The 26,141-nt window shown below is 45.2% G+C and overlaps 1 protein-coding gene across 1 annotated transcript in view; it reads left to right on the forward strand.

Annotated features, from left to right (window-relative positions):
• The window catches only part of LOC146961771 (tyrosine-protein phosphatase non-receptor type 14-like), a 38,796-nt gene that overhangs the window by 10,017 nt on the left and 2,638 nt on the right, over positions 1-26,141 (forward strand). Inside the window, exons 2-19 of the mRNA XM_085771454.1 lie at positions 1,952-2,393; positions 4,782-4,957; positions 13,222-13,319; positions 14,598-14,665; positions 14,985-15,055; positions 15,159-15,246; positions 15,347-15,435; positions 15,574-15,661; positions 15,865-15,947; positions 16,132-16,192; positions 16,817-16,895; positions 17,840-18,294; positions 19,004-20,341; positions 22,332-22,472; positions 23,780-23,998; positions 25,108-25,236; positions 25,485-25,719; positions 25,829-25,992. Of these exons, the coding sequence (XP_085627580.1) occupies positions 2,220-2,393; positions 4,782-4,957; positions 13,222-13,319; positions 14,598-14,665; positions 14,985-15,055; positions 15,159-15,246; positions 15,347-15,435; positions 15,574-15,661; positions 15,865-15,947; positions 16,132-16,192; positions 16,817-16,895; positions 17,840-18,294; positions 19,004-20,341; positions 22,332-22,472; positions 23,780-23,998; positions 25,108-25,236; positions 25,485-25,719; positions 25,829-25,992 (3,756 nt within the window). The 5' untranslated portion in view covers positions 1,952-2,219. The remainder of the gene's footprint in view (positions 1-1,951; positions 2,394-4,781; positions 4,958-13,221; positions 13,320-14,597; positions 14,666-14,984; positions 15,056-15,158; positions 15,247-15,346; positions 15,436-15,573; positions 15,662-15,864; positions 15,948-16,131; positions 16,193-16,816; positions 16,896-17,839; positions 18,295-19,003; positions 20,342-22,331; positions 22,473-23,779; positions 23,999-25,107; positions 25,237-25,484; positions 25,720-25,828; positions 25,993-26,141) is intronic.

Here is a 26,141-nt window from a genome sequence, read left to right on the forward strand (position 1 = left end):
AATAAAAAAAAAACAAAAACACACACACATGAATAAGATGATTACACATTACACTGAGCTGTCTTAGAGGGATTCACGATGAAGGAATGTGTTACGGCTCCCAAAGGGGCATGGCTGTTACAAAAGACGAGCGTGAAGCAAGTGTGATTCAGGTCGTAGCAAACAACACGGCCCTAAGTCAGCGGTTTGTAGCTTCTTGCCCTGTTTCATTCAAGACTCGCTTCCCTGTGTCTTTTTCTCCTGCTCACTCAGCCTTCTGCTCACACACACACACACACACACACACACACACATACACACACACTTTCCTTCCTGGTGGTGCATACTTGTGTCAGGTGTGCTCTGTTTTTCCAGTCAGGGTAAAGAGGAATCTGGGCCGGGGTCCAAGCTGACTATCAGCAGCACATTGCCAGAGCCCGGGACAAGAAGCAACACATCCACTGCGTCTTTACTCCTCCTCCTTCTCCCTTTTCTACTCCTCCTCCACCCCTTTTTTTCTCCTCTCCTCTCTCCTGATCACTGGAGCATTGTCATACCGTATTTTAGGTCTTTTCACCCTCCTGTTTGTGTGTTTTTTCTCACTTTCATGCATCCCCCCTTTTCCTTTGTTCTTGATGCTTCTTCCTGTTTGGTCTCTCTGTCCTCACACACGTTTTCCCTTTCTATCTCTTTTAACTCCCATGTATTTGTTCTGCCTTTCCTCTGCTCAGGGGGGTGTGGAGCCTTGATTTTGGTTTTGTGAACGAGTTCCTGTCTAACGAGGCTTCAAAGTGGCCTCCACCCTTGAAATGACACTGCTTTTAGCTATTTCTATTACCTGCCACTGGCAACAGCTGCATTATTAGAAATCCCTTTGGTGACTGGTGGCTAAATCCCTCAGTTTAACACTCTTATTTTGTTAGGTTTGACTCTTATTGGTGTGTGTAAATTGTATAGTACAGGTGTGACTATGTACCTGTGTTTGTGTGTGTGTGTGTGTGTGTGTGTGTGTGTGTGTGTGTGTGTGTTGTGCTCTGCTTCAAAGCTTTGTCCTCATCACAGACATGAAAGCTAAGAACTGATGACTAACCCAGAGATGTGTTCAAAGTGTTCCCCAAAGACCTGTCTCAACCTAAAACCACAGTGTGTGTGTGTGTGTGTGTGTGTGTGTGTGTGTGTGTCCTTTTCTCCCTCACGATGTTGCAGTAATTAACTGTTTTACGAGTTTCTCCCTGACAACATGAACTCTGATTTTCTGTTTTGTGGCAGTGGCTGACAAAAAAACTGTGTGTGTGGAAGCATTATGTACCCCCCCCCACACACACACACACATTTGTGTGTGTGTGTGTGATCTTACACACTAAGACACTGTATGCTCGAATATCTGGCACTGGGCTGTTGTTGGGCAGAGAGAGAGAGGAGATAAAAAGGAAAAGGAAAGGCCTCCCACACAGGCAGATATGAGACTTAGAAGCTCCATTAGTTCCTCAAAGCCAGCTGCTGGGTTCAGATGGATGTCTGCGCTCTGCTGTTTGATGTCCATTCATCCGTAGCCTTACATCTCTGCCTCTGTCTCCCAGCTTTGCCCGGCGCTGGGCCTCATGGGGCTGGAGAGAGCGCAGCTGCCATAACTATAGGATAAAGCTGTCTGTCTGCTACCGTGCCATTCCTGTGTCTGCTAACACTGTAGCACCACCAGCATCACCACCACCACCACTGCTGCTGCTGCTGCTATCACTGGTTATCCCACAAGTCTCGTCTGTTTTTTGTTTCTGCTTGTTTATGGGAGGTTGGCAGGTTGATAATACTGGGAAATAATGTGTGGGAGTGATTGATAGAAAGAATGTTTTCTGATTAGAGAACCACATAGTTTTTTTTTTTTTTTTTTTTTTTTACATTCCTGTGGGCCTCAAACATGAAACCTTAAAAGAAATCCACAAACTAAATCCTTCTCTCTCATCCCTCCCTACAGCACCCGTTCTTCCTCCTCCACCTCATCGTCCTCCTCCTCCTCCTCTTCGGGCATCTTTGGGAATGGGCCAGCGCCTTGCCAGGGTGCATCTCTCCACCCGGTGGCGTGGCTGGCGTCGTGCGAGAGTTAGGAGGGCACCGGCCAGGTCATAGAGCCTGCCCGCCCACCACCACCACCACCCCCCACTCTTCTCCACTTGCTCGCTCCCAAGTGACTTCTGACCTTTGACTCGGCCGTGACCCCGTCGTGACCTCCGGCCAGGACAGCCATGCCCTTCCGGCTGAAGCTGCGGCGCACGCGGCGCTACAACGTCCTGAGCAAGAACTACTTTGTGACACGGATTCGCCTGCTGGACAGCAACGTGATTGAATGCACTCTGTCAGTGGAGAGTACGGGACAGGAATGTCTGGAGGCGGTGGCCCAGAGGCTGGAGCTACGGGAGGTGAGTGGGGACAATGCTACTTCTAGACATCATGTCAGCTGGTATTTTGCTTTTTTCTTTCCTTTTTTTAAATAATCTATCAGGAACGTTCTCCTTTTCCAAAGTAAAAATGATCTGTATAACATTTTTTAGTTGAACCTTTACTTGGTTGTTGCTGTTAATCAATACAAATCAATACAGATAGAGGGAGAGAGGGGGATTACACCCATCAACAGTTCCTTAGCTGTGAATTGGATATGTTTTATTGACATTGTTGGAGGCCACAACATCTGTGCTTAGTCTCAGGTTTCTCCACGAGCAAATGTCATTGATTATTGACTATTCAATCCATAAGTATTGGAAGTAATAGCAGTTGCATTGGAGTTGCAACAAGAAGAACATTTATGGGTGCATTGTCAGACTGTGCAAGGTTATTGTGTGTGTGTGTGTGTGTGTATGTGTGTGTGTGATTGCCACGCGTCTCTCCCCTCAGCCTGTGTGTGTCTCCCTGCCCTCTTGTGTCCCTCTCCTGCAGGGTCCTTGTCTGTCTCTAACGAAGTGTGGCTACCTCTGTCCTCCTTTCACTCCAGAGGAAACAGATATTGCTCATCCCCCTGTCCCACCACACCCCTCCTTTCTGTCCTCTGTGTGTCTTTTGTCTTGTATTCTTCTATTATAAGAGCCCTTCATTGAGGTTTATCCGTCACCTCACACTTTGCTCCAAGACGAGCACAGTTTTGCGTGGGCTTTTATTGTTTGTATGCAGTTGTTTGTTGACAGATCGGACGAAGAATGTGTGTGTGTTTGGTTGAAGACTGATTGACTTTGATGGATGCGTTTGTTGAAGTTGTGTGTCTGCGCTCGCTGGGGCTGCATACAAAGTGAGAGGGAGAGGCGGTGTAGTTGTGCGTACTCACATACTGTTGTGGTATTTGCCAGGTGTCAGCGATGTTATAAATAAGGAGGTGTGATGCCCTGGCTTCAGCCGCTGTCTGCCTCATGCATGCAGGCTATCTAAGGACTCTCTGTGGTGTGTGTATGTAGTGTATGTCCATCTTTTTCTTTTTTTAAAGTATATTTTTGGGCTTTTTCACCTTTAATGGATAGTACAGTCGAGAGAGAGACAGGAAATGGGAGGCAGAGAGAGGCAGCAAAGGGCCACCTGAGTCAGGATTCGATACAGGGCCGGCTGCAGCAAGGAGCCTCTGCATATGGGGCACCTGCTCTACCTACTGAACTGTATGTCCATCTGAATGAGTTGTTTTCATCTTTTATTACTGTTCCTGAGGCCCCCATGAGTGTGTTTCTGCGTCCGTTTACGTCTCAGGAAGGAAGGATTGTTTATATATGTAAGCGTGTGTGTGTGTGTGTGTGTGTGTGTGTGTGTGTATGAGCATGCGTGCGTATCCCTGCAGCTGCAGCTTGCAGCTTTATGACTTTCATTTTATAGAGTCAAAACACGCAGATGAAACAGGTGTGCTTACCTCTCCCTGATTCCAGTGAAACACACGCCACATCCTCACAGACACAACGCTGATCATCAAACATTGTGTCTTTCTAAATTACATGCTTGTCATTTGTAGCGTGACAGATAAAAGTGTAAAAGAAAAATTCTACACACAGGTAACAACTGGTAGCGGCATCATGTTGTGTAATTGACTGTCACTCACACTCGCATTGCAGGTGATTCTTTAACATCTCTGCCGGGCTGCTGCACGCCATTTGTTTTGACTGGAAATTACAGTGACAGGGACATGCCGTGATTTCCTCATGTTGAAAATCACAGCGTGCTGACACCTGCCCTCAGATCTGCATTTACAGGCATCCGTGCGCCTCAAGAATATTATCCGATCAGAAACATCAAATTTGACGGTTCATGTAGTGCGTCACAGCTTGGCTAATGGCTGGCTACTAGTCTAAACTGTTTCGAGCCCCTCTGCTGAATAAACCTTGTAATCAGTACAACAGGATTCACATGAATAATTTCTATGAACAGCTTTATTATACCACCTTTTTTGCTGCTCATTCAGCTCTTGTGTATAGTATATCAGTCTCCAGAAGAAATAATGTCATTTGGATTAAGTGAGACAGGATCATTGGCTATTCCTTTTCTCCCAAGGTAATCTTACTGGTAATGGCTCTAGTGTAATATTCATTTTTAATGGAGTTACACTGTTGACGTCAAAAGGTTTGATCAGATTTGAAGGAGAAATACGTGTTTGTTGCATTTCAGCTGCTATGAATTTCCTCTCTGTTAGCCTCCATTTTTCTCAATGATTTTCTCAACTCATCTCCCATTTTCCTCCTACAAACTTCCATTTCTTCTGTTTGCCTCTTCTGTTTGCCATCCATCTGTCACTCGTCCTACTTTAACCTTGACTGCCCTCTTCGTCTCTCTCTCGCTTCCAGACCCATTACTTTGGACTGTGGTTCCAAGGAAAGACCCAAGCCCCGGCCCAGCGCTGGGTGGAGCTGGAGAAACCCCTCAAGAAGCAGCTGGACAAGTTTGGCAATGAGCCGCTGCTCTTCTTCGGGGTCATGTTCTATGTGCCCAATGTTTCCCGCCTGGAACAAGAGGCCACGAGGTAAAGAATCTCCAGACACTACACGCAAAAGCCAAAAACACTCAGACACAGCAGCTGTGCTTCGGGCTGTATCAGAGATACAACAGATGACACTCACCATTAATGCAGATGTCTGCAAAACAAAACCACACCAGATGTTCTTCATGTCAGTTTGCTCTTCTATACATTTGTTTACTGCCAAGTTAAAAGTATTCTGTCTACAAAGAAGTCTGGTGTCTTTAAAGGTAGCTGCTGTAGTGTTTTCTTTAGTAGATAAAATGTAAACTGGCTTTAATGCACCTTCCATATCCCATATAGTCACAGTCACATGAGAAGGAAAATGATTGGGGCTTTTCTGCCTTTTAATTGCCGTGATATTTATGTCATAACAGAATAGCACAGAAAATGTCGTTACTCCCCCTAGATGTCGCATTTTTCTTTGACCCCATAAACACTAATGCCTAATGCATTATTATTTGCATATTTATTTCAGGGAGAAGTCAACATAGTGGCTTATTCGCTATTTATTAGCTTAGATAGATGTGGAGATTGATGCTATTCTCTTGTCTGTGGGATAAATATGGATTTACAGGCAGCAGCTCGTTAACTAGTTTAGCTTAGCATAAATACTGGCAGTGGGGGGAAACAGCTAGCGTGGCTTTCCCAGAAGATAAAAATGACCATCTTTAAAGCTCATAAATAAGCTTTAAATATGTTGTTGTTTAATACAAACAAAGTATACAGTTTTGGGTTTTACAAGTTTTGTGTACAGGTTATTATTCCCCATTCTTATCATATTCATGTTGATAATAACAGAGATATCAGAGAGGAGTATTGAATGAGCGGCACAAAGTGAATGACTCTATCGACACTTTGCTGTTCGGACTCAGCAGGTCACGGACGGATACATTTACATCAGCAGCAGCTCTGTCCTAATACCACACTGAGCGTCTACACACGTTTATGTCTGTGAGTGCGTGTGAGAGTGTGAATGAGCACGTTAGTGAGCTGTGAAGAGGGCATCCAGGGGTCAGTGCGTAGTGGACAGTCTGCCATCTCAGATTCCTTCTCATCCTCACACACACACACACACACACACACACTAACACACACACACGCACTAACACAGAATCGCATTCTGCAGGTCTGCTTCGCACTGAGCTGGTGAATTTGCGGCTGCTGCCTCACTGAATGTGGGAAAGGTCGATTTCAGGTCACAGCTTGATGTTTTAATACTAAGGTGTGTGTGTGTGTGTGTGTGTGTGTGTGTGTGTGTGTGTGTGTGTGTGTGTGTGTGTGTGTGTGTGTCTGTCTGTGTGTGTGTGTGTGTGTGTGTGTGTGTGTGTGTGTGTGTGGTAACCATTCATGCTGTTGTTTATGTAGCAATTTTGAGAGGCAACACCAGATATGCTGTTTTTGTGTTTCCACTGACAGTAATGTTATCAATATCATCAGGTGTCAGTGGACGACCTGATGCACTTACTGCGTGTGTGAGGAAGAGGTGGTACTGGATTGTGTGTGTGTGTGTGTGTGTGCGTGTGTGTGTGTGTTATACAGAAGCCAGGATCTGCTCTGGTAAAGGGATGGTATTCCAGGAATCCCCTGCGGGCTTTTACGGCATGTGTGTGTCTGTGTGTGTCTGTGTGTGTCTGTGTGTGTGTGTGTGTGTATGGGGGGTTATGGGGTTGAAGGGGTTATGATGGGGCCTTAGGGGCAATTTAGGGAACAATGGTCGCCTCTTTTTCTCAAGCCCCCTCTCTTTCTCTTACAATCCCTGTACATAGTGTCACCCCTACTCCTTCTTTATCAAGAGCAGATCTCCCCATCACTCTCATCGCCACATTTTCACTCTCTTTCCTCCCCATCCCCTCATCCTCCTTTTCTTGTTCCCTCGCTCTTTCTCTTCTTATGTTAGTCAGGAATGTTGGCACAGCCGTCCAGCGTAGGAGGCGGACCACACATTCCTCCCAGCAAAAGTGCTGGGGGTAAAAAAAGGGGGGTAGGTGGGGGATGTCTGGTTTACAAAACACACACACACACACACACACACACACGCACAGACTTACACTCACTCACCTCACACACCTCGCACACTCCCCCAAGAATCCTCTCAGAAGCCAGCTGCAGCCCTGTCAGAGGAGTTAGTCACAATACAGCACATTGTAAGAACATACACGCTCCCCGAGGCAAGCTTCTCCAAAAGCCCCTTCCCTTTTTTCTTTTTTTAAAACTCCACATGAAGTTAAAAACCATTTTACAACTTTTTTTTAATGTAATAAAGTTCAAGACATTTTTATTACCCATTACCTCTAACGAAGTGTTTTACTAAATATCTTTTAAAAGCATTTTTTGTCTGTATTTTCCTATGACAACTCCATCTGTCACAGTGGGAAAGAGCACAAACAGCCCTCTTTTTTTTAACATTTATTGACTAAAGGTTGATTTGGGTCATATCCAGTGAAGCAGTGAAGCTTTGTCGTTGTTTTTTCTACACACCTGGTCTGATGAAGGGAGGGGGAGGTGAAGACTGGATTTCGAAGGAAGAATGACAGAGGCAGAGAGGAAGACAAGTGGGGACAGAGAAAGTGAAAAAGTTTGGCAGCGGGACTTGGCTTTGGGTTTGTACCTTGTTATTTATGTGGTTTGAACTCGCTGCCCGCATGTGTTTTTCGCTGGAACGTATACATATTTATGTGTCCGCGCGGAAAAGTCTGTTTGTGCCTGTCTGTAAAAACAGAGAGGGAGGGGGTTTATTTGGTTTTTAGGCCACTGCTTTTCTTTCACAAAAAACTATATGAGGAAAGTCACTTTTAAAATGAAAATATTGCTTCTTACCTTATTATTTTACCCCAAATGTATGTCATTAAATATGTAATAAGATTATCAGTTTTTTAATAAATAAAATCAATCTTCTTTATCTGATTGGATCTATATTGACTGATATTATTTTAATTATTTTTCTATTAAAATTCCCATAATAAAAGAAAAAAAGATTTAATTAACTGAAACCAGATTAAACGATTTTAGAAATAAATTCATTCAAACTTTATTGCCAGAAACCACAACGACAGTTAAGTCTGTCTCTTCTGAGTTAATGAGATTTACTGAGAAAAGTAATGTGAGTTTTATAATGTGGTCGAGTCTTTTGATGTTCAGCGTTTGACTGATGTGAAACCTGACACTGGATCTCCCTCTCTTCCCGTCGTCCATCCATTCATCTGTTTCTCCTTCGCTCTCTTCCTCCCTGCATGCAGCTGTGGAAATTACCCAGAGCAGGGGGCTCAGACCTGTGTGTGTGTGTCTGTGTGTGTCTGTGTGTTTGCTGGCTGAGTATTCACACCAGTAATCCAAGAAAACTGGATCCCATGTAAACACTATGCTCCAGTCATGCTCCTGTAGTTTTAGTAATCGTGGTCTCGTGTTGTCAAATTACTAAACCATAAACACTGTAATCAGAGAGATCCAGTGCATGCATGTCTGAGATCATTCAGGTGCCTCCATGTGTTTATTTCCAGACACTCTAAAGCTACATACAGTCTTCTTTATCATACCTACAAACCTTTATTATATCTCTAAAATAACTGGAGGGGAAAGATGAGTTGTAACCAGACAGTTAAAACTATTAACTCATTGTTACTTTCTCTTTTGCTCTAATTGAATAGACGGTTTAGTTCTGTTTCCATAAAAACAAAACTACTGCAGAAATAATGGCACAGTTTCAAAGCAACATACCTTGATGGCGGCAAGTTGAACTGCAAATAGAACCTCATGCATCATAGTCAGACATATTTAGACACAATGATAGTTTTATCTACCTATGTAAATATACAAGTTAAAGTAATGCTGAACTCAGTAGTGGTCATAATGTCCCCTGTGAGTGTTTTGGTGTAGGGGGACAAACTTGTTTTATTTATGTAGAGGCAGAACAGCTGCGCATTTTGTGTATGTGTGCGTTTTTGTGTGTCTTCTTGAACTTGTGTAATCCCAGACTACCTATATATTACTCACTTGTTCCTAGATATACTGTTTTACCACTTTGCTTTTTAGCTTCCTGAAAAAAGGCCTCTCTGGATTTTCACTACACGCACATCTTGCAGAAGGCGAGGTGTAGCGTATGTGTGGGTGAAACCCTCTGTTCCCTCTGTCTCACTGATTCGAGGGAGGGGCGATGTGGCCCAGGGAGAGAAAGTGAGGAACCTAAACAGAGAGCTGTTGACCAAAGTGAGGCCAGCTGGCCTCAGCAGCCCCCAAGGCTAACAGCACCAACAGCCTTGAAATCCTAGCTTTGTTCAGCTAGTTACCACACACACACACACACACACACACACACACACACACACACACACACACACACACACACACACACACACACACACACACAGCTGTACTGTGTTGTGCCCCTTGCTGATTCAACACATTTCAAAGTGAAATCCTCCTGCCTCCCACACAAGCTGTCTGGACCCATCCTGGGGGCTGAGGGGGGTTGGTCAGGGTCATACCACTGCAGAGATGGGGTTGGGGGTGGGGAGGATAAGGCATATGTACACACGTACGCACACTCATGCATGCATGCACATATGCTCACAGGATTGTTGTCCAGGCCACTTGGACATCTGGCAGCGCGTCTTGAGCGAGGCTTGAACATGCGTGGGCATATAAAGGGCTCTTTGTGCCTGTGCGGCTGCCTGGAGTGCCAGCAGAGTACTCTGCCATGCTGGAAGTCACAAGTAGCTCCAAGTAAGGAGCGCTGTGTACCTCATGCCTGTGTATGCATGTTCACCTGTTATTGCGGCACGCTGATGTCATTCTGACATACATGCCAGGTGTGTGCTGCTATAAGGACGTCTTTGTGGGCGGCTACGTGTCGGCTAAATGAGCAGTCGTCCATGTGGCAGAACACATAATAAAAAACCTGTGAAATAAATAATTCCTCTGTTAAAAAAATAAAAGCCTTTGCATTTGTTTAGCTGCTCAAATGAGATTATGATGTCACTCAAAGGGATAGTTCAACATTTGGGCAAATTGGCCCACTGCCATAATCCCTTAGGAAATACAGAGACTGCTTGCCGAAAAACTGTCCCTGACGGGAAGGCGCATCAGCGGTTTTGCATGAATTTATCTAAAAAACAACTCTGTCTCGTAACGTTCTGTTATTATGTCATATCATGGTGAATGTGCAGGTCACAACTTGTCCACAAGAGTATTTTGGAGTTGTTGGATTGTGTATTTGATGAGTTTGATGGGGGAAACCAAGAAATCCCATTTGCCTCCGTAGCGTAGCTCTGAGCAGCTCGTGGCTCTGCTCCCCCGTTCTAAAAATAGCTCGCACCGACGTTTAAAGGTAACAAACCTACTGCTATGACTATAGGCATTATGACAATGGGCCAATTTGCCAAAATGTTGAACTATCCCTTTAAGGTCGTTAGAAATAACATTAGTAAAACTGGATAAGTGATGTTTTTTTTTTGTCACTGATCACAACCTGTAGACAAATACAACTTGTGTTCTGGGGTCACAAGTTTGTCTTGCAGTTCAAAAACCCAAATTGTTGTGAACCGCTGTTCTATGTTTTGTGGCTGTTTTTGTTTAATTCTGGCCTTCCCACGAGGCGCACCATGAAAACTTCTTTCTCCTGCCCCGCCGCTATCACGCTTTCATTTGTTCATAGTCATTTCAACAGTTTACCATCCGCCTCTTCACCGCTGGCCTTGCATTATGTATAAACACCATCGTGATGTTACCATTGAACCTCAGGACAAAAACCAACCACTGTCAACCTCAACGTTTCCCCGGACCCCATACGGAGAGCGCTGGGAAAACATTGAGAGTTTGTAAAAACAAAGTCCACAATCATTTGAAGGGTTTTGTGTCCCGCAAGGCTCCTCCTTCTCCAGACCGCATCAGGCCCCGCCCCCCCACCCCCCCACCCCACCTCCCCTTCTCTCCACCCCATCCCATCTACTGCAGCCGTGGTGGTTGGGGTTGGCTAATTAGAGGGTTGCCACGGGAACGGAATGGCAACTTAGCCAACGGGTGTAATGACAGGGTGAGGGAGGAGGGCGGGGTCAGATTATAGGCCCAGGAGTAGGCTACGCTGCGAGGAGTTCAAAAAAGAAAAGCAGAAGATGAAGAAGAAGGAGAAGGAGAAGGAGAAGTGGGGGGCGAGGGGGAGAAAATGGTGAAGAGAATATGAAACATGAAAGATGTGAGGAGATAAAGCAAAGTGGAACTATAAAGCAAGCTGGATAGTAGAAAGAGCAAGAGCAAAAAAAAAAACAAAAAACGAAGTATTAACTCAAGATTTTATAGCTTTTTGAGGAGGACGAGTGAGTTACGAAGCACGTATAATTCAGTGGTTTCAACCTAGAGGTTTGTGTACTCTGGCATGCACGCTTCCACTTGGGACTCTTTATGACTGTGTGTGTGTGTGTTGGTGTGTGCATGCGGATGTCAGAAAAGGTGTCTCAGAGCCCACATTGAAAAGACTCTGAGCCCGCGGTCTCCATGGCAACAAACAGGAAACGGGGCACCGAGCACCAAAGTTTTCTTGCAGCCGAGCCCGGTCACCCTGACAGTTCTCTCTTTCCTCCTGTGTGGCCACTCCATTCTTTTCAAAAGACAAACATCCACTTGGACCGCGGCTAAAAGTGGACAAAAGCAGCTCAGAAACCTAAGGAGTGTTGGTGTGTTTCAGCCTCTCTCTCTCTCTCTCTTTGGGTTTTGGGACTCGCATTGGGACTGCATTTTGTGAGGACTGAGAGAGAGAGAGAGAGCGCCCGACAATCTGAGCAGTGTCATCATATCAGCTTACACTTGGCAAAAGCGCCTCTGCTCAGAAACCACAGGGCACCGAGGCTCCGTTCGCCTCGCGTTTGCAGCACAATTATAATACTTCTGTCCAGCTGGTGTTGGTCCTACTAAAGATTAAAATCGGCCATTATTAGTGTCATTCTCGCTGTTGGCTGAAAATTTATAGGCCCATAAAATCATTTTGTTTAGCCTCTCCTGGTATACATTTGGCATTCCTCTCAAGTCAAAAGTGAGTCACTGGTATTTCAAATAGAGGTGATTCACTCATTCCTCACTTGGATTCTGCAACAGGCCGCTCTGGCATTGTTTTTACCGGCTAATGCTGTTGCCAATACTGTCTTGACGCATACTTTCTGTTGCACAAACCAGGAGCATTTAAGAATATGTCTCTCTGCGGTGTCTCAGTAGATGTTTGCAATCCTTCAGTTGCTAATGCGAAATGCCTTAAGCACAGCTCTTCTTACTTTCTTTGGAGAAATGTGTCGAACTGAGACCCATCATGTTTTCCACCTCCATATTTTTTTTTTTTTTACATAAGTGGTGTTCAGAGACAGTGTGGCTAGTAGGAAAAATAACACTGACTGCCAGTCGAATTCTGGTGAGTTCCTGGGAGCCAATAAGAGTCGCCTGTTCTACCACCCACTTAGTCAGACTTCTTCTACAGTTCAGTTGTTGGTAGAAAGGCTGTGGTATGCAGTCTGATATGTACAAACAAGAAGATGAAATGCTGGCGTGCTAACATGCCCAGAATGAAATGTGAACATGCTGATGTTTTTGCAGGCATGTTTACCATATTCACCACCTCAGATAAGTCTTGTTACCATGCAGACATTTGCTACATTTCTCTGAACACTGATGCTGGATTGCACCAACACAATTTAAGATTAGCTCTAATCTGAGTGAAGTAAAACTAGATTTGAAAGGAGTTTATCCAGGTTTAAAATTAAGACAAGCTCTGTTGCACCAAGTCAAGTTAAACTTGGTTTAGTGAAGCCAAGTTTGTTTATTTAAACTTAGTTTAATTGATAAGGACGGGTGTGCATCTGAAAATTAAAGAGATAATTGTTGCTAGTTTGCTAAATAAATGCTAATTTGCAGCTGCCATGTTTAACATTTGACCCAATCCCAATTGTCAGCTCCAGAACGATTTCATTCCAACTTGATAATTAAACTCAAGTGGGTTAAATCTGTCTCTCAGTTGTGTTTGCAGTTAAAACCCCACAACTGGAAATGTTAAAGTTAGCTGGAGATATCACAGTTTAAATTTAAGGATTAACGTTGTTGGTGCAATCCAGCCTGAGCATTGATGGGAATATACAGGTATCTCATCATGCACAGGAGAAATGTGGAACCTTGACCTTGATGATTCATACTCTGGGAAAGCATGAGTAGATACTGCATGTCACCAGTGTGGCTCACTTAAATGTGACTCTCTCATCTAAAATAAACCCCTGTCTTTCCTTCTTTCTTTCTAGGTATCAGTATTACTTGCAGGTGAAGAAGGAAGTGTTGGATGGACGTCTCCACTGCACAGTAGAGCAGGGCATCAGACTAGCCGGCCTAGCAGTACAAGGTAACACACACACACACACACACACGCACACGCATGAACAAACATCTCATGTGAATAATCTAGTGGAGGGAGACAGACGGCACAAGAGAGAAAGAGTGAGCACAAACTCACACTTTCTCAGGTCATCTTGACTTCACTACCTAATATGGCTGCATACCACTGGGAGAGCCCAGTCCACTTGAGTTCCTATGGTATCAGTCTTAACACACACACATACACACACACACACACACACACACACACACACACACACACACGCACAGCCTCACTCCATCTTCTTGGACTTGTTCCTGGGTGCTGTCTGTGTCTCAGGGGGGAATGTAAACAGACTGTTAGCTTATCACTAGCTCCAAGGTTAGCCTCGGTAGCATCAGGAAGACTCTTATCTACTCGGGAGGCGAGGATCCTCTGCTGCACCTCCTTTTGCCGGACAAACAGCAGAGCAGTACTTAGGATGCACTTACAGGCCCTATCAGAGGCACTGAGCACGTTGTGGAGGTGGTGTTTTATTTGCAGTGAAGCCCACAGCAGAGTAATTACAAGAAATGAGTAACAGATCTGGGATTAATTAACTGGCTACTTAAGATACCTGTTGGTTAATTATGCTAACAAGTTGCTTCTGATTACTCTGGATCAGGCTGCTGGCCTCAGTAAAAATATACAGTTACTCATCCCTGCACAGAAATGTAATGAGATAAACCTTGCTTGGCTTTGCTGTTTAGCTGCCTTGTTTATTATTTGCTGGTAAAAATGAGGGGATTTGATCTTTATGAAGACAAATAGAATATGATCTTTTAGTTAGGTATTATTTGGAAAGACTTATTTACCTGACCTGTTGATTTTTTTTGTGTGTAAGCATCTTTGGCACAAATGCAATACTTCTGAGGAATTAATGTTGAATTAATGACAAGGAAGGAAGCTTGATAGCTAATTTATGAATAGGGGGTGGGAGTAAATAAGTTTTTCTTCTTCCCACTCCTTTTCGGATATGAAAAAACAAAACAAATTATCTTTATTTTCATGTGTTGTCTTTGCAAAGTATTTATTTGTTATGTCTGTCCATTACTGTATTTATTTCTTTTAACATGTCTGAAATAAACTTAAACTAACTAACTAACTAACTAATGTTGAAATATGAAAGTAATGAAAGCCAATAAAAATGGTTTAAAAAATAAAATACATAAATACATAAATATATGTAATGTATACAATTATATAAAATGTGTCTTGAATAAACTGTCTAATTCTATAAATTGTCTATTTGTGTCTTTCTTTTAGCTGACTTTGGAGACTTCACTCAGTTCATGTCTCAGGACTTCCTCAGGGAGTATGTGCTCTTCCCGGTGGTGAGTACCTAAACTGTTGCCGTTCAAATATGTGTTTTGAGTGTGTGTGTGTGTGTGTGTGTGTGTGTGCATGTTGCCTCAAGGCACACATTCTTGTGTCACCTGTGTTTCTCCTCCCTCTGCATACCTCACTGACAGGCAGATAGCACGAGCAAAAAAAATCTGCACAAGAGTTCTTCACTTTACTTTTTCTTCACCTGACCATCTCTTTAATCTCCATCACCTGTTGCATGTTTTTCCTTTGTATTTATTCCATTCTCATTAGTCCCCATCTCATTTTTCTGCCTTATGCTTTTGTCCACTCTCTCTTTTCTCTCAGAAGTGGCCTAATGGAGACGAGGTGCTGGAGGAGTGGACGCAGAAAGTTGCTGAAGAGCACAAGAGCCACTGGTACGGTCAGCGTTATTTCATCCTAAATGTGTACGACGTGTGACAGAGAAACAGATTCAGAGACAGTGACGCTCCTGTTCTTGTATCTGCGTGTACTTTCTAGTCGAATGCAGGCTGCTGAAGCAGAACTGCTATACATCAAGGAGGTAGAGAAACTGGATGGTTTTGGCCAGGAGAGCTTTGCTGCTAAGGTATAAAAATTACAAATCACACCCAGCCTCCCACACACCCACACACATACACATCCACAGAGTAGCCTGTGTACTAATGGTGTTTGTTCTTACTCCACAGGACAACTACACCAACGACATTTTCATTGGCGTATCCTTCGTTGGCGTGTTTGTCAAACACAGAAATGGCAGATCCATCATGGCCCACAAGTGAGTTTGAAAAATGATTTTTGACCCAATTTGTCATTCAAATACATGAAGATGCAAGAAAATATGAAATATTTTGTGTGAGAAACTTAATTCCATGTGTGCATTTTGTGTGTGTGTGTGTGTGTGTGTGTGACACAGGTGGAAGGACATTGGTACCATAGCACACAACAAGTCAGCCATCACAGTGGAGATAATGAGCAGAGACGACACCATCATTTTTCACATGGTGAGTGTTGTGTCTGGAGGTGGTTTCAGCACACGCATACGCAAATCCTTCCTACAAGGTTTCTAGTGGGAAGTGCAACAACGTTAAAAAGAAAAAAAAAACGCACATTCACAGGGGCACATTCAGTCTTCAGTGTCTCTAAATATAACCACAGTGTTAATTTGAGATATCAATGTTTTCCTTTCTGTGTTTGTCTCTGCCAGGAGGATATGGAAATGGCCAAGTACATCGCTCGCCTTTTCACGGCCAGACACAAATTCTACAAACAGAACAAGATCTGTGCAGAGTGAGTCTGGAGGCCACACAGGGAGGCCGTGTGAAGGCCAACGGAACATTTAAATCCCTCATTATCAGTCATTTCATTTTCCAGTCGACCCTAACCCTAACATTTTCAGATTTATCGTGCATTGATGCAGAGTTCACTGTGCCAATCATCTTCTATGTCACCTAATGCGTCTCTTTCTCTTCAGGCCCACTCACTCACCTGCACCAATCAGGAGGAGACCCACTTGGACCCACCGCCTCTCTCTGGTACAGTCACAGGCATTTGCTCTCTTTGATATGGTTTAATACCACTTGTTATTGCTCAGCGGTTTGACGCGGGCCTGTTTATTATTGCCTCTGGCCAGTATAAATGAGACCAGAAGCCTGGAGATGGAGGGAGAATTTGGGAGGGAAGACAGAAACGGCCCGTGGTTAGAGATGTGACCCTGCTCTCCCACTCAGGGCAGCTCTTAATTGTGCCAGTGGAGCCTCGGTTTTAACGTGCGTCGCTGGTTTTGGTGGGTGTTGTTGGAAAGTTTGCAATGGGTGTTGCTTGGTCTGATTTCCGGTGCGACAATGAAGGCAGTGATTTGTGCCTCTCCTTCCCTGCTGGCCAGACAATGGCCAGGCTAAATGTGGCACAATGACTGCTCAGTCGGTCCAATCGAGTGCTCAGATGTCTCTCTGGAGAACCGCAGCCAGTGGCGTTTGACAACTGCACGGCTCGACTCGAGTAGGTCTGAGTCAGTCGCAGTCACCTGTTGTGTAGGTTGTGAGTTTGTGACATGTTGAAGTTTATTTCAAAGGCTGATGCAATGTTAGCAAATTGTGATGACATGGAATTATTACATCTTCTTAACTGTGTTGCATTGAATGTGTTTCTTCATCCAGTCACGTCCCCAGTCCTGTAACTTCCAGTCAATGCATTCCCAGTATGGAGAGCATTATCAGGACACACAGAGCTCTCAAGGTAGGTGACACACACGCACAAACACAGACAAACACAAGCACATTAAAAGCCGAGTTCCAGCTCACTGCTTCAACCACAGCATGATTTACGATTTCTGCCTCCCTCATAATAACTGAAGCGTTTCAATGGAGCTAATTGTGTCTTTCCCATCCAGCGTGTGACTCACAGCCCCATTTGTATTTTAAACAATCTCCCAGCCAATTAGAGTCCCAACGTTAGGGGCGCAGGGACCGTGACCTCAGGGCGAGCCTCGCTCTTTTTATTCACACGTTTGCACACCCGGCCTTGCCTTTTAATCCGAGGAGGTTCAGTCATGTCGGCTTGACGGTAAAACAGAGCGTGTGGAAAAACATTCAGGGTGTGCTGCTTGTGCGTGGGTGTGAGATCATTCTGGAGTGTGACCTCAGGCAGCACACTCCATTTGTGTGGATGGGGATTATGTAGTATGTCTGCCGGCTTGTGGTCTGGAGATAGTTTCACACGAGATGAGAGAATGGCCTATTTGTCAAATAAAGAGCAATAACATGCATACCGCTGTCTCCTTTCATTATGCTGGGAAAAAAATAATCCCACAGAGCAGTATAGCTCTAAGATGGTTAACTACTGGCAGGAAATGTTTACATATTTTACTCTCCTGTGCAACCAGAAACAAACAATGATCATTTTTGCCACATCACAGACACTTTAAGGAAAGACAACACAGTATTCACTGCCTTACTTCAACCGTAACAGCTGAGAGAGTTGAACTACTGGAAAACAACAGAAAGGCCTTTTGTATGAGATTGGCTGAACGACCTGTCAAGCATCCTTGCTTTAAAGGTCAAAACTGAGAATTACATGCAACAGCTGTAAATCATGAAATTAGATTTAGTGTATAAATGGCTTTAAAGCTGTTTTCTGTATTTCTTATTAATTTCTTCTTCCTCCCTCCTTTTGCTCTCCAGACAGCATCTTCCATGACGACCCCTACTACAAGTCGGAAACCAGTCTGGACCTTCCATTCAGAAACGGTACCGTGCCCAACGGCAGCATGTACAGCAGCCCCAGCCTCAGCTCCCTCAACCATTCCCAGACATTCATCCCACCCTCGCCCATATCCTCCAACCTCAGCATCCCCGGCAGTGAGCTCATGCGCACCGACTACATCCCCAGCCACCGCCACAGCGCCATCATCGCTCCGTCCTACCGGCCCACGCCCGAGTACGATGCTGTCATGCGGCAGAAGCGACACATGCTCCCCGCTCACCATGATCTCCACAGCCAATCACTGCGCAGTCTGAACATCAGTAATGCCTGCGCTTACCGTCAGCCTGAAGCTCTGGTGTACAGCCAGCCAGAGATGAGGGAGAGGGGCCCTTACCATGGTCTGGGGCCCAGCCCCGGACCCTACACACCACAGGTAGAGGCCGATTCTCTTTTTTTGTAATTCACTTTTTATTAGTTTTCAGCAAGAAAATACATAGATACCAACCATACCACAGGTCGAACAAAGCTCAAACAGAGCCTCTAAAAAACAAACAAAAAACAAAACAAAGACAAACAAGCACACAGAGGGAATCCAACAGAGACGATATGCCTACACCAATATGAATATATATATATGCATACAAATGATGACTGCTGACAAAAGTTAGCCTAAGGGTGCAACCCACCATTGTATCAAGATGCTGCGGTATAGGGGCCCCATATTTTCATGTATAAGTCTTCCTTGTCTTGCAATCTATAACTAAGACGTTTGTAGGAAGCAATCTTGGCCATCTCATCGGACTATTCTTTCACCTTTAAAACTTATTTTGTTTTCCAGTGTTGCAGTACTATTCTGCATCCAGTAATAAGTGCTGTTCTACACCATACCGTCTGGTGGACAGTTAGACCACTTCCTTTTGGTAACACACCTAGTAGACAAAGCAGCGGTTGTTGTACCAGAGTAGAGGACATTACAGTGTTAATAAAGGAGATAATCTTAGACCATAGTAAGTCTATCATGGGGCATGAATACAACATATGAACAAAAGTAGAGGCCGATTCTCTAAGTAAACTGCACCGCTCTTTGATTTCCTTCTTCGATTTTTCTACATTTCACATCTTTGTCACTGTCTATCTTGCAGATCAGCTACAGTAAGCCAGTGTCCCACGGCCCTCACCAGGGGGGACCAGCCAGCAGCCAGGGCCCCTGTCATTCACCCTGTGTGAACGGTGGCGGAGGCAGCGGCGTGGTAGGAAGCTCCATCTCTCACACCGTCAGCACACCTGAGCTGGCGAATACTAAACAGCAGGGGACCAACGCGGGGAGCTACGCAGCTACAGCCAATATGCTGAGGAACCACATGTCGCGCCCGCCTCCGCCGTACCCCTCCAGCTCCTTCCGCCCGGCCACCAGCACGCCGGACTTGGCCAGCCACCGCCACCGCTGCATCGGGGGCAGCAGTCCGGAGCTGGTCACCCGCATGGTGCAGCTGTCGGTCAAGACCTTCCAGCCGGACAGCTCGGCCGTGGTGCATCAGTCCCTGCAGGAGGTCAGCGAACCGTTGACTGCAGCTGCTAAGCACCGCTCCACTCTTGGCAAGAGACACAGCATGGAGGTGATCAGCAGCATGAGAGGCGGAGGAGGAGGGGGAGGGATGGAGGGCTTGGTGATGAAAGGCATGAATGCTCCGCTTCATCGGAGGAATACTCTCAGAGAACATGTGATGCCGCCTCAGCCTCAGCCTCAGTCCATTCCTCAGCCCCAGCCCCAGACCGCTCAGTCGCAACCTCAGCCGCAGCCCCAGCCTCCGCCTCAGCAGCCCAAGGAGCTGCCCATGCAGATGCCCGCTGCCCAGAAAGCGCCCGAGGCCTCCGTAGCGCCACCTGCAGCCGTGGCCTACCAGCATCAAAAGACTCTTTCTAATGCGACCATGCTCATTCACAGTAGTGAGAGCGAAGAAGAGGAGGAGGAGGAGGAGGAGAGGCCTGAGCTGGACGTTCAAATCCCAGGTCTCAACGAGGACATCAGCATCAGCGCTCAGCTGCAGGCTGCTCTGGCTAAACTGCCCAACAAACCCCCTCCCGAGTACCCCGGTCCTCCCAGACCACCTAGCAGCGCTCAAATCCGCAACCACACCCACAATCACAACCACACTCACCACCACAACCACAGTCAAGGACCACAGAGCAACCAGGGACCCATGGACCCAAACCAAGCCCAGGGCCGAGTCCACAAAACTGGGCAGAGCCAGGGCGGCGGTGGGCCTGGAGGAGGCGGTGGTGGCGGTGCAGGTGCTGGTGGGACGCTGACCCGAGGGGACCAGGGTGGGGTGAATGGAATAGTTTTAGGTCCATCCATCTCAGAACCAGACCTGACCAGTGTGAAGGAGAGGGTGAGGAAGGAGCCAGTCAAGGAGAGGCCAGTGTCAGAGATGTTCTCATTGGAGGACAGCATAGTGGAGAGGGAGATCGCGCAAAGGGTAAGACAATCTCTTATTGGTCCAACTTTCAATACCCCTTTATTCATGGTTTAATTGAAGCCTGTGCCAACATTTATTACTACACTGATTTATCAATTTCATTTTGTGTCAGTCAACAAAAAAGGATTTAATAGCAATCATTCAGAGTTGCTTGAATCCGAAAATCTTCTTGGTTATTGGGTAATGACAAGCATGCATTTTAGGAATTAATAAAAGCAGTTTTCCTGGAAATCAGTTTGATTTGTATGGTTGACAGTGAGATAACATGATAAGAGAGAGATTCTGTGGCATTTATATGATTTACAAAGAGTTTAACTACTGGAAGAATGTTATGTCAAAAATGTAACATGCAGAAAAAATGAATATGTGAGTATTGGGGGCGGGACTAGATAAGCTTTTGCTTCTCCCGCTTTCCCTTTCGGTCATGTGTATTGTATTAATTGGATTGAGATGATGTGTGATGATGATGACTAATTGACATGCCCGAAATGAACCAAATAAATAAATAAATAAATAAATAAAACATATCACACCCACACAGGGTTAGCAATATACAGCTGGTTAAATGATTTTAACTGTGTGGTATTGTATCAGTGCTCTGTGTTGACTGATGCACAAGTTCAGCTGGTGAGATCTGTATCTATAATATGGGAACATCTTTACAATCAGTCGGCCAACATTTGATGACTCTAACTTTTCAAATGTGAGGAATTTCAGTTTTTCTTTGTATAAGAGGATTTGATATTGTTTTTTTTTCAATGTGAACAGAATACCTCTAAAAAGAAATTAGCTTTGACAATTTATGATGATGATTATTTTTCGATATTCAGAATAGAGAATAGAATCAACATTAATGTTGTATTTTGGTGTGAATAACAGGCTTGTATCATTCTGCATCTTTGTGATGATAATGGCATTATGATCTAATCCAGACATGTAAGAGTAATTGAACAGAAATATGAGAGCTTCACCATCATCCTGCCATCATCATACTGGTGCAGTTTTAAATGTTGCAGTCTGTTGTTTGCTTGCTGGTTTCATAGCTCCTGATTAGCAGTAATCCAGGGTTCAGCACCTGAGAGGGTAGCACTAGGTTCTGAGTCGCCCCATGCAGCTAAAGCCCTCATAAATCCCTCAGATTATTCTTTGGGTTAGGTGTTCTTATGTATGTCGGCTCTTTGTTAAGGAGCAAACATTTGACACAGCGCCAGGGTCCAGGTATAAGTTAAATCATATAATCGCCTGCCTCACTTGGTTGTGATAAACCTCGGTGTTCAAGACTGACCAGGTGTGGCCCGTCGATTTGAGCTCAGAAAAGTGTTTTGTCTTTTCTTCCATCCGCCAAAACTCCAGAGCTAATATCTGCTATTGATACCAGCTGGTTGAGCTCATACATGGAGGGCTCCCCCCGGTGACCCCCAAGCTGTTGTTTTGACGGTCCCACAGGGGGTGTGAGGGCCGCGGAGAGGGGAAGGGTGGAGCTGTCCTGGAGGTTTAATAGCATCAGAGATTAGGAGAGGTAATCCTCGGAGGAAGGAGCGGCCGCGCAATGTGGGTCAGAGTTTGGTCAACAGAAAAAGAGTTGGATGTGTGCTGGGAGGAAGAAGAAGAAGAAGAGGCTGAGGACGTAGGTGGGGATAAACAAAGGGATGAAGGAATATGTGAGAAAGGACAAAACAAGGAAGAAAGGAAAAGTTGAAGGCAATGAGATGGATAAGAAGGTACAAGTCTACTCTTAATAGGCTTTGTATACGGAGGCTTGCTAGTTCACACTTTTGGACAGAATACAAGGGGATTGGTACGGCCAAGTTTGCCCTACAAACAGGACGCACACACGAACACATACTCACATGCACATGCACGTCAAATTCTCCCCACCCACTTCCGTACACGCACACATCTTGCAGACTCAGGCCACGGCAGGTCAGTCAGTCTCACAATGCTGCCGGTACCTGTAACCATGACCCCGGGATTTTCCTCTCTCTTGAAGACGCTGGAGAGACAGAAGATGTCCGTGGACTCCATGAAGAGGCCGCTGATGATGGCCGCCCTCAACGGCCTCCATGTGGGCCGGATGCCTGTCCCCAAGAGTCCAGCGGAGGACGGCGCCAAGGCTGCTACCGACGAACGGGTAAGTCGTCTCTCCTCTCTTGGATGCTGTGTCGCAAGATCATGGATTGAACTGTTTTCGCTTGTTTTACAGATTGACAGTATAGAGAGTGTGACTAACTGTGGAGGGATTATTTTATGAAATTATGATTGAATCTGCTTGCTCCTATATTACAGTAGCTCAATCTGTATCTCCTTGGGGGGGAAAAATAGGTTCAATTCTATGAAACTTAAGGTAACAAACAAGCTTTTTGTTTTACTCACTTCAATAGATTCTTGTTTGTTTTGATTTTTACAGATTGACAGTATGAACTGTTGAGTGATTACTTAATGAAATTATTATTGAATCTGCTTGCTCCTTTATTACAGCAGCTCTATCTGTTATCTCCTTGGGGAAAAAAATTAAGGTGCAATTTTATGAAACTATAGGTAACAAACAAGATTTTTGTTTTACTCACACTAACAAAATGCAAAGGAGCGAACACATTTTAATAGATTCTTGTTTGTTTTGATTTCACATCCTTTGTTTAACTGGCATTTTCATCTCTCTACACAACATCATTGGAAATGAGCTTTACTGTCAATAATCTTCTATTTTAGATCATAATAAAGAAATAAATTCAGGCTGGAATAGCAGATTCAGATTCATTGTCTTGTTTAAATTAATGATTGATTAGTGGTGTCTGTTTAAACGGCTCTCTCAGAGGTGAAGAAGTTCAGGCTGTTTGGCCGATAGTCGATAACCGTGAAACTCCAAAAACAGCCCCTGATAATCACATTAATTTAATGAATTCCACTTCCCCGGTACTGTCTGTTTGCTCTGCTTTTGAGTGCAGAGATGTGAAGCCCGGTCTTTGTCCCCGCTGTTGCTAAGCTAATGGGGGCAAGCCCTAAGTGGGCTGTGGAACGTGTGGCATGGTGGTGCTTATCGCCTCCGGGCCCGCTGGTATGTTAAGAATGTGACCCGGGAGAGAGAGGGATAGAAAAAGAGAGAAAGAGAGATGCTGGTCTCTCAGACATGACTGGCCTAATAAACACGTCCCCCCAGCAGGATGAATAACACCGCTGCATGTCCTGCTCTTTTTTTTTTTACAGCTGTGTTGATGAAGCTTTGTACACGGCCTGAGTCAGTATTCAGTTGTCACTTAAGAATTGTGGACACATATTTTAATGAGATTTCTGGATTCTGCCGGGCTGAATAGCCTTTTAGGTGTGGTGGAATGTAAACGAATAAAAGCCCTTTGGTTGCATCGCTTGGTTTTCAATGGCTAACCCCCCCCACCCCCCCTCCTCTCCTCTCCTCTCTTCTCTTCTTCTCTGTTTCTCCAGTGTAAGACCTTGGAGCTGAAGCTGGAGGAGGAGCGGGTCTTCACTGAGTACGAGCAGGTGCCCAAGAAGAGGCCGAACTGCGTCCTCACCACCGCAACTCTGCCCGAGAACACAGAGCGCAACCGTTTCCGTGACGTCGTTCCTTACGAAGAGAATCGCGTGGAGCTTGTGCCCAACAAGGAAAACAACACAGGCTACATCAACGCCTCGCACATCAAGGTGTGATATCTGATGGTTTGCATACAACACACTGTCCTTTGAAGCCCATGAATCTCCAATGATGTAAACATGGGAACCTGAATTTGAAAATTCAATTTAAATGTATATAGAGGTGTGGTATAAATTGGTGGGAAAAGTCACAAATTGCTTTATAAAACTCAGGTTTATACGTGCATCAGTCTCCAAATGCTTTGCCTCATGTGCATCATACAATATAAATAGAATCAAAGGATATAAACTTGATACATTCAGCTCTCTGCGAGTCATTGTTGTGGTCGTTTTCTAAGCGGGGAATGGCTTGGAGGAAAGGATGAAAGGCAGCTATTGAAGGCTGTTTGGGCCTTTAAGCTCACAGAGCTTGTGGAATTCCCAAAGAATGTGGTCCAAACTCCAAACCCTCTTAAGTCAACCTGAGCTGCTCTCACTAGCCCCTCTATTCATGCTTAGTTGCAAACGGGGTGTGTGTGTGTGCGCATGAGTTTGCGTTTCGTGCGGATGCCTAATTGCGAATCCGGTGTAAGAGTGCGATCACCACACGGAATCGCTGCCTATCACGGTGTAACCCTCTTACTCCCCCCCTCCTTCTGTCATTTAAGGTAGCTGCCGCAGAACAAAAGGCCTTGTTTATTCCCCATCCATCTCCTAATACTGTGTTTACAGTCACGAGGCGGCCCCGAGGAATCGGCCGAGACATGCTCATTATGTAATGGCTCTGAAGTCTCTGGCGGGAGCGTATCGAAGACGGGAAGAGTTTTCAAGTGCCGTGTGTGGCCTTATGGTTATTAATGAGGAGTAGCAACGGAAAGTTAGAGGAGAGGAGTTGATAGTTTTATAAATGAGAGAGATGTGGTGCCACTGTGGTCAGAAGTCAGAGGTGTTTACACTGCCCTCTAGTGGAGGACGACATTATTGTCAGTGCTTTAAATGAGCCGTAAAGACAATATATTTTAAAATGTAAACTCATTCATTCTTTGGCTAAGATGTATATGAATTGTATTTAGTTTAGATTTCGACTTTGTTCACTGGATTTTTGTCACTTTAATCTGCATGTGCACTAATTGATCGTTAATAAATGTGTATGTGTGTGTCTTTTGTGTGTGTTTTCCCAGGTGATGGTCAGAGGGGAGGAGTGGCACTACATCGCCACCCAGGGCCCGCTCGCCAACACCTGTGCCGACTTCTGGCAGATGGTCTGGGAGCAGGGGGTCAACGTCATCGCCATGGTTACTGCAGAGGAGGTACCCGCGCGCACAGATGCACACACATGGCGCACGCAGATGTGGATATTTTTCAGCGGCCGACAGCTGGTGTTTGTCTGTGTGTGAGAAATACGATGCCAGTGAGAGTGTGTGTGTGTGTGTGTGTGTGTGTCGCTGTGCCTTTGTGTTTGTGTGTATGTATGTGTGTGCACACACACCCATCTCCTTCTGCCTTGCCCTCCGCTCCAATCACCAATCAATCCTCATCCTTCATTCTCTTCATCCAGGAGGGTGGCCGGTCCAAGAGTCACCGCTACTGGCCCAAACTGGGCTCCAAACACAACTCGGCCACTCACGGAAAGTTCAAGGTGACCACCAAATTCCGTACCGACTCAGGATGCTACGCCACCACGGGGTTAAAAGTCAAACACCTGCTGTCTGGCCAGGAGAGGACGGTCTGGCACCTGCAGTACACCGACTGGCCTGAGCAGGGCTGTCCTGAATATGTCATGGGATTTCTCTGTGAGTGTGTCATTATAATCATCACTATCATCTGTTACCGGGGGTTACCGATGTCGTTTGTTTTCAGTTGTTATTCACAGTTATTCACGTTTCCTCCTTTTTCCTGCAGCCTACCTGGAGGAGATCCAGTCTGTAAGGAGACACACTAACTCCATGCTAGACACTTCAAAGAGCCCCAATCCTCCTGTGGTGGTGCACTGCAGCGCCGGCGTGGGTCGGACCGGCGTGGTCATCCTCACAGAGCTCATGATCAGCTGCCTGGAGCACAATGAGGTGGGTGGATGGAGTCAAGAGGCAGGGTCGCAAATTCAAGAGTCTGATTTGGCTCTGGTTTAAGTTTAAGTCATTTCTAGATACTTTTATTTTGACCCGAAATATGTATCATTCAACTTGAAGAACATGCACAAAAGACTTTTATTTTG

This window comes from Trachurus japonicus, chromosome 24, assembly GCF_045865225.1.
Source record: "Trachurus japonicus isolate A0001 chromosome 24, Traja_1.0".
Classification (NCBI taxonomy): domain Eukaryota; kingdom Metazoa; phylum Chordata; class Actinopteri; order Carangiformes; family Carangidae; genus Trachurus; species Trachurus japonicus.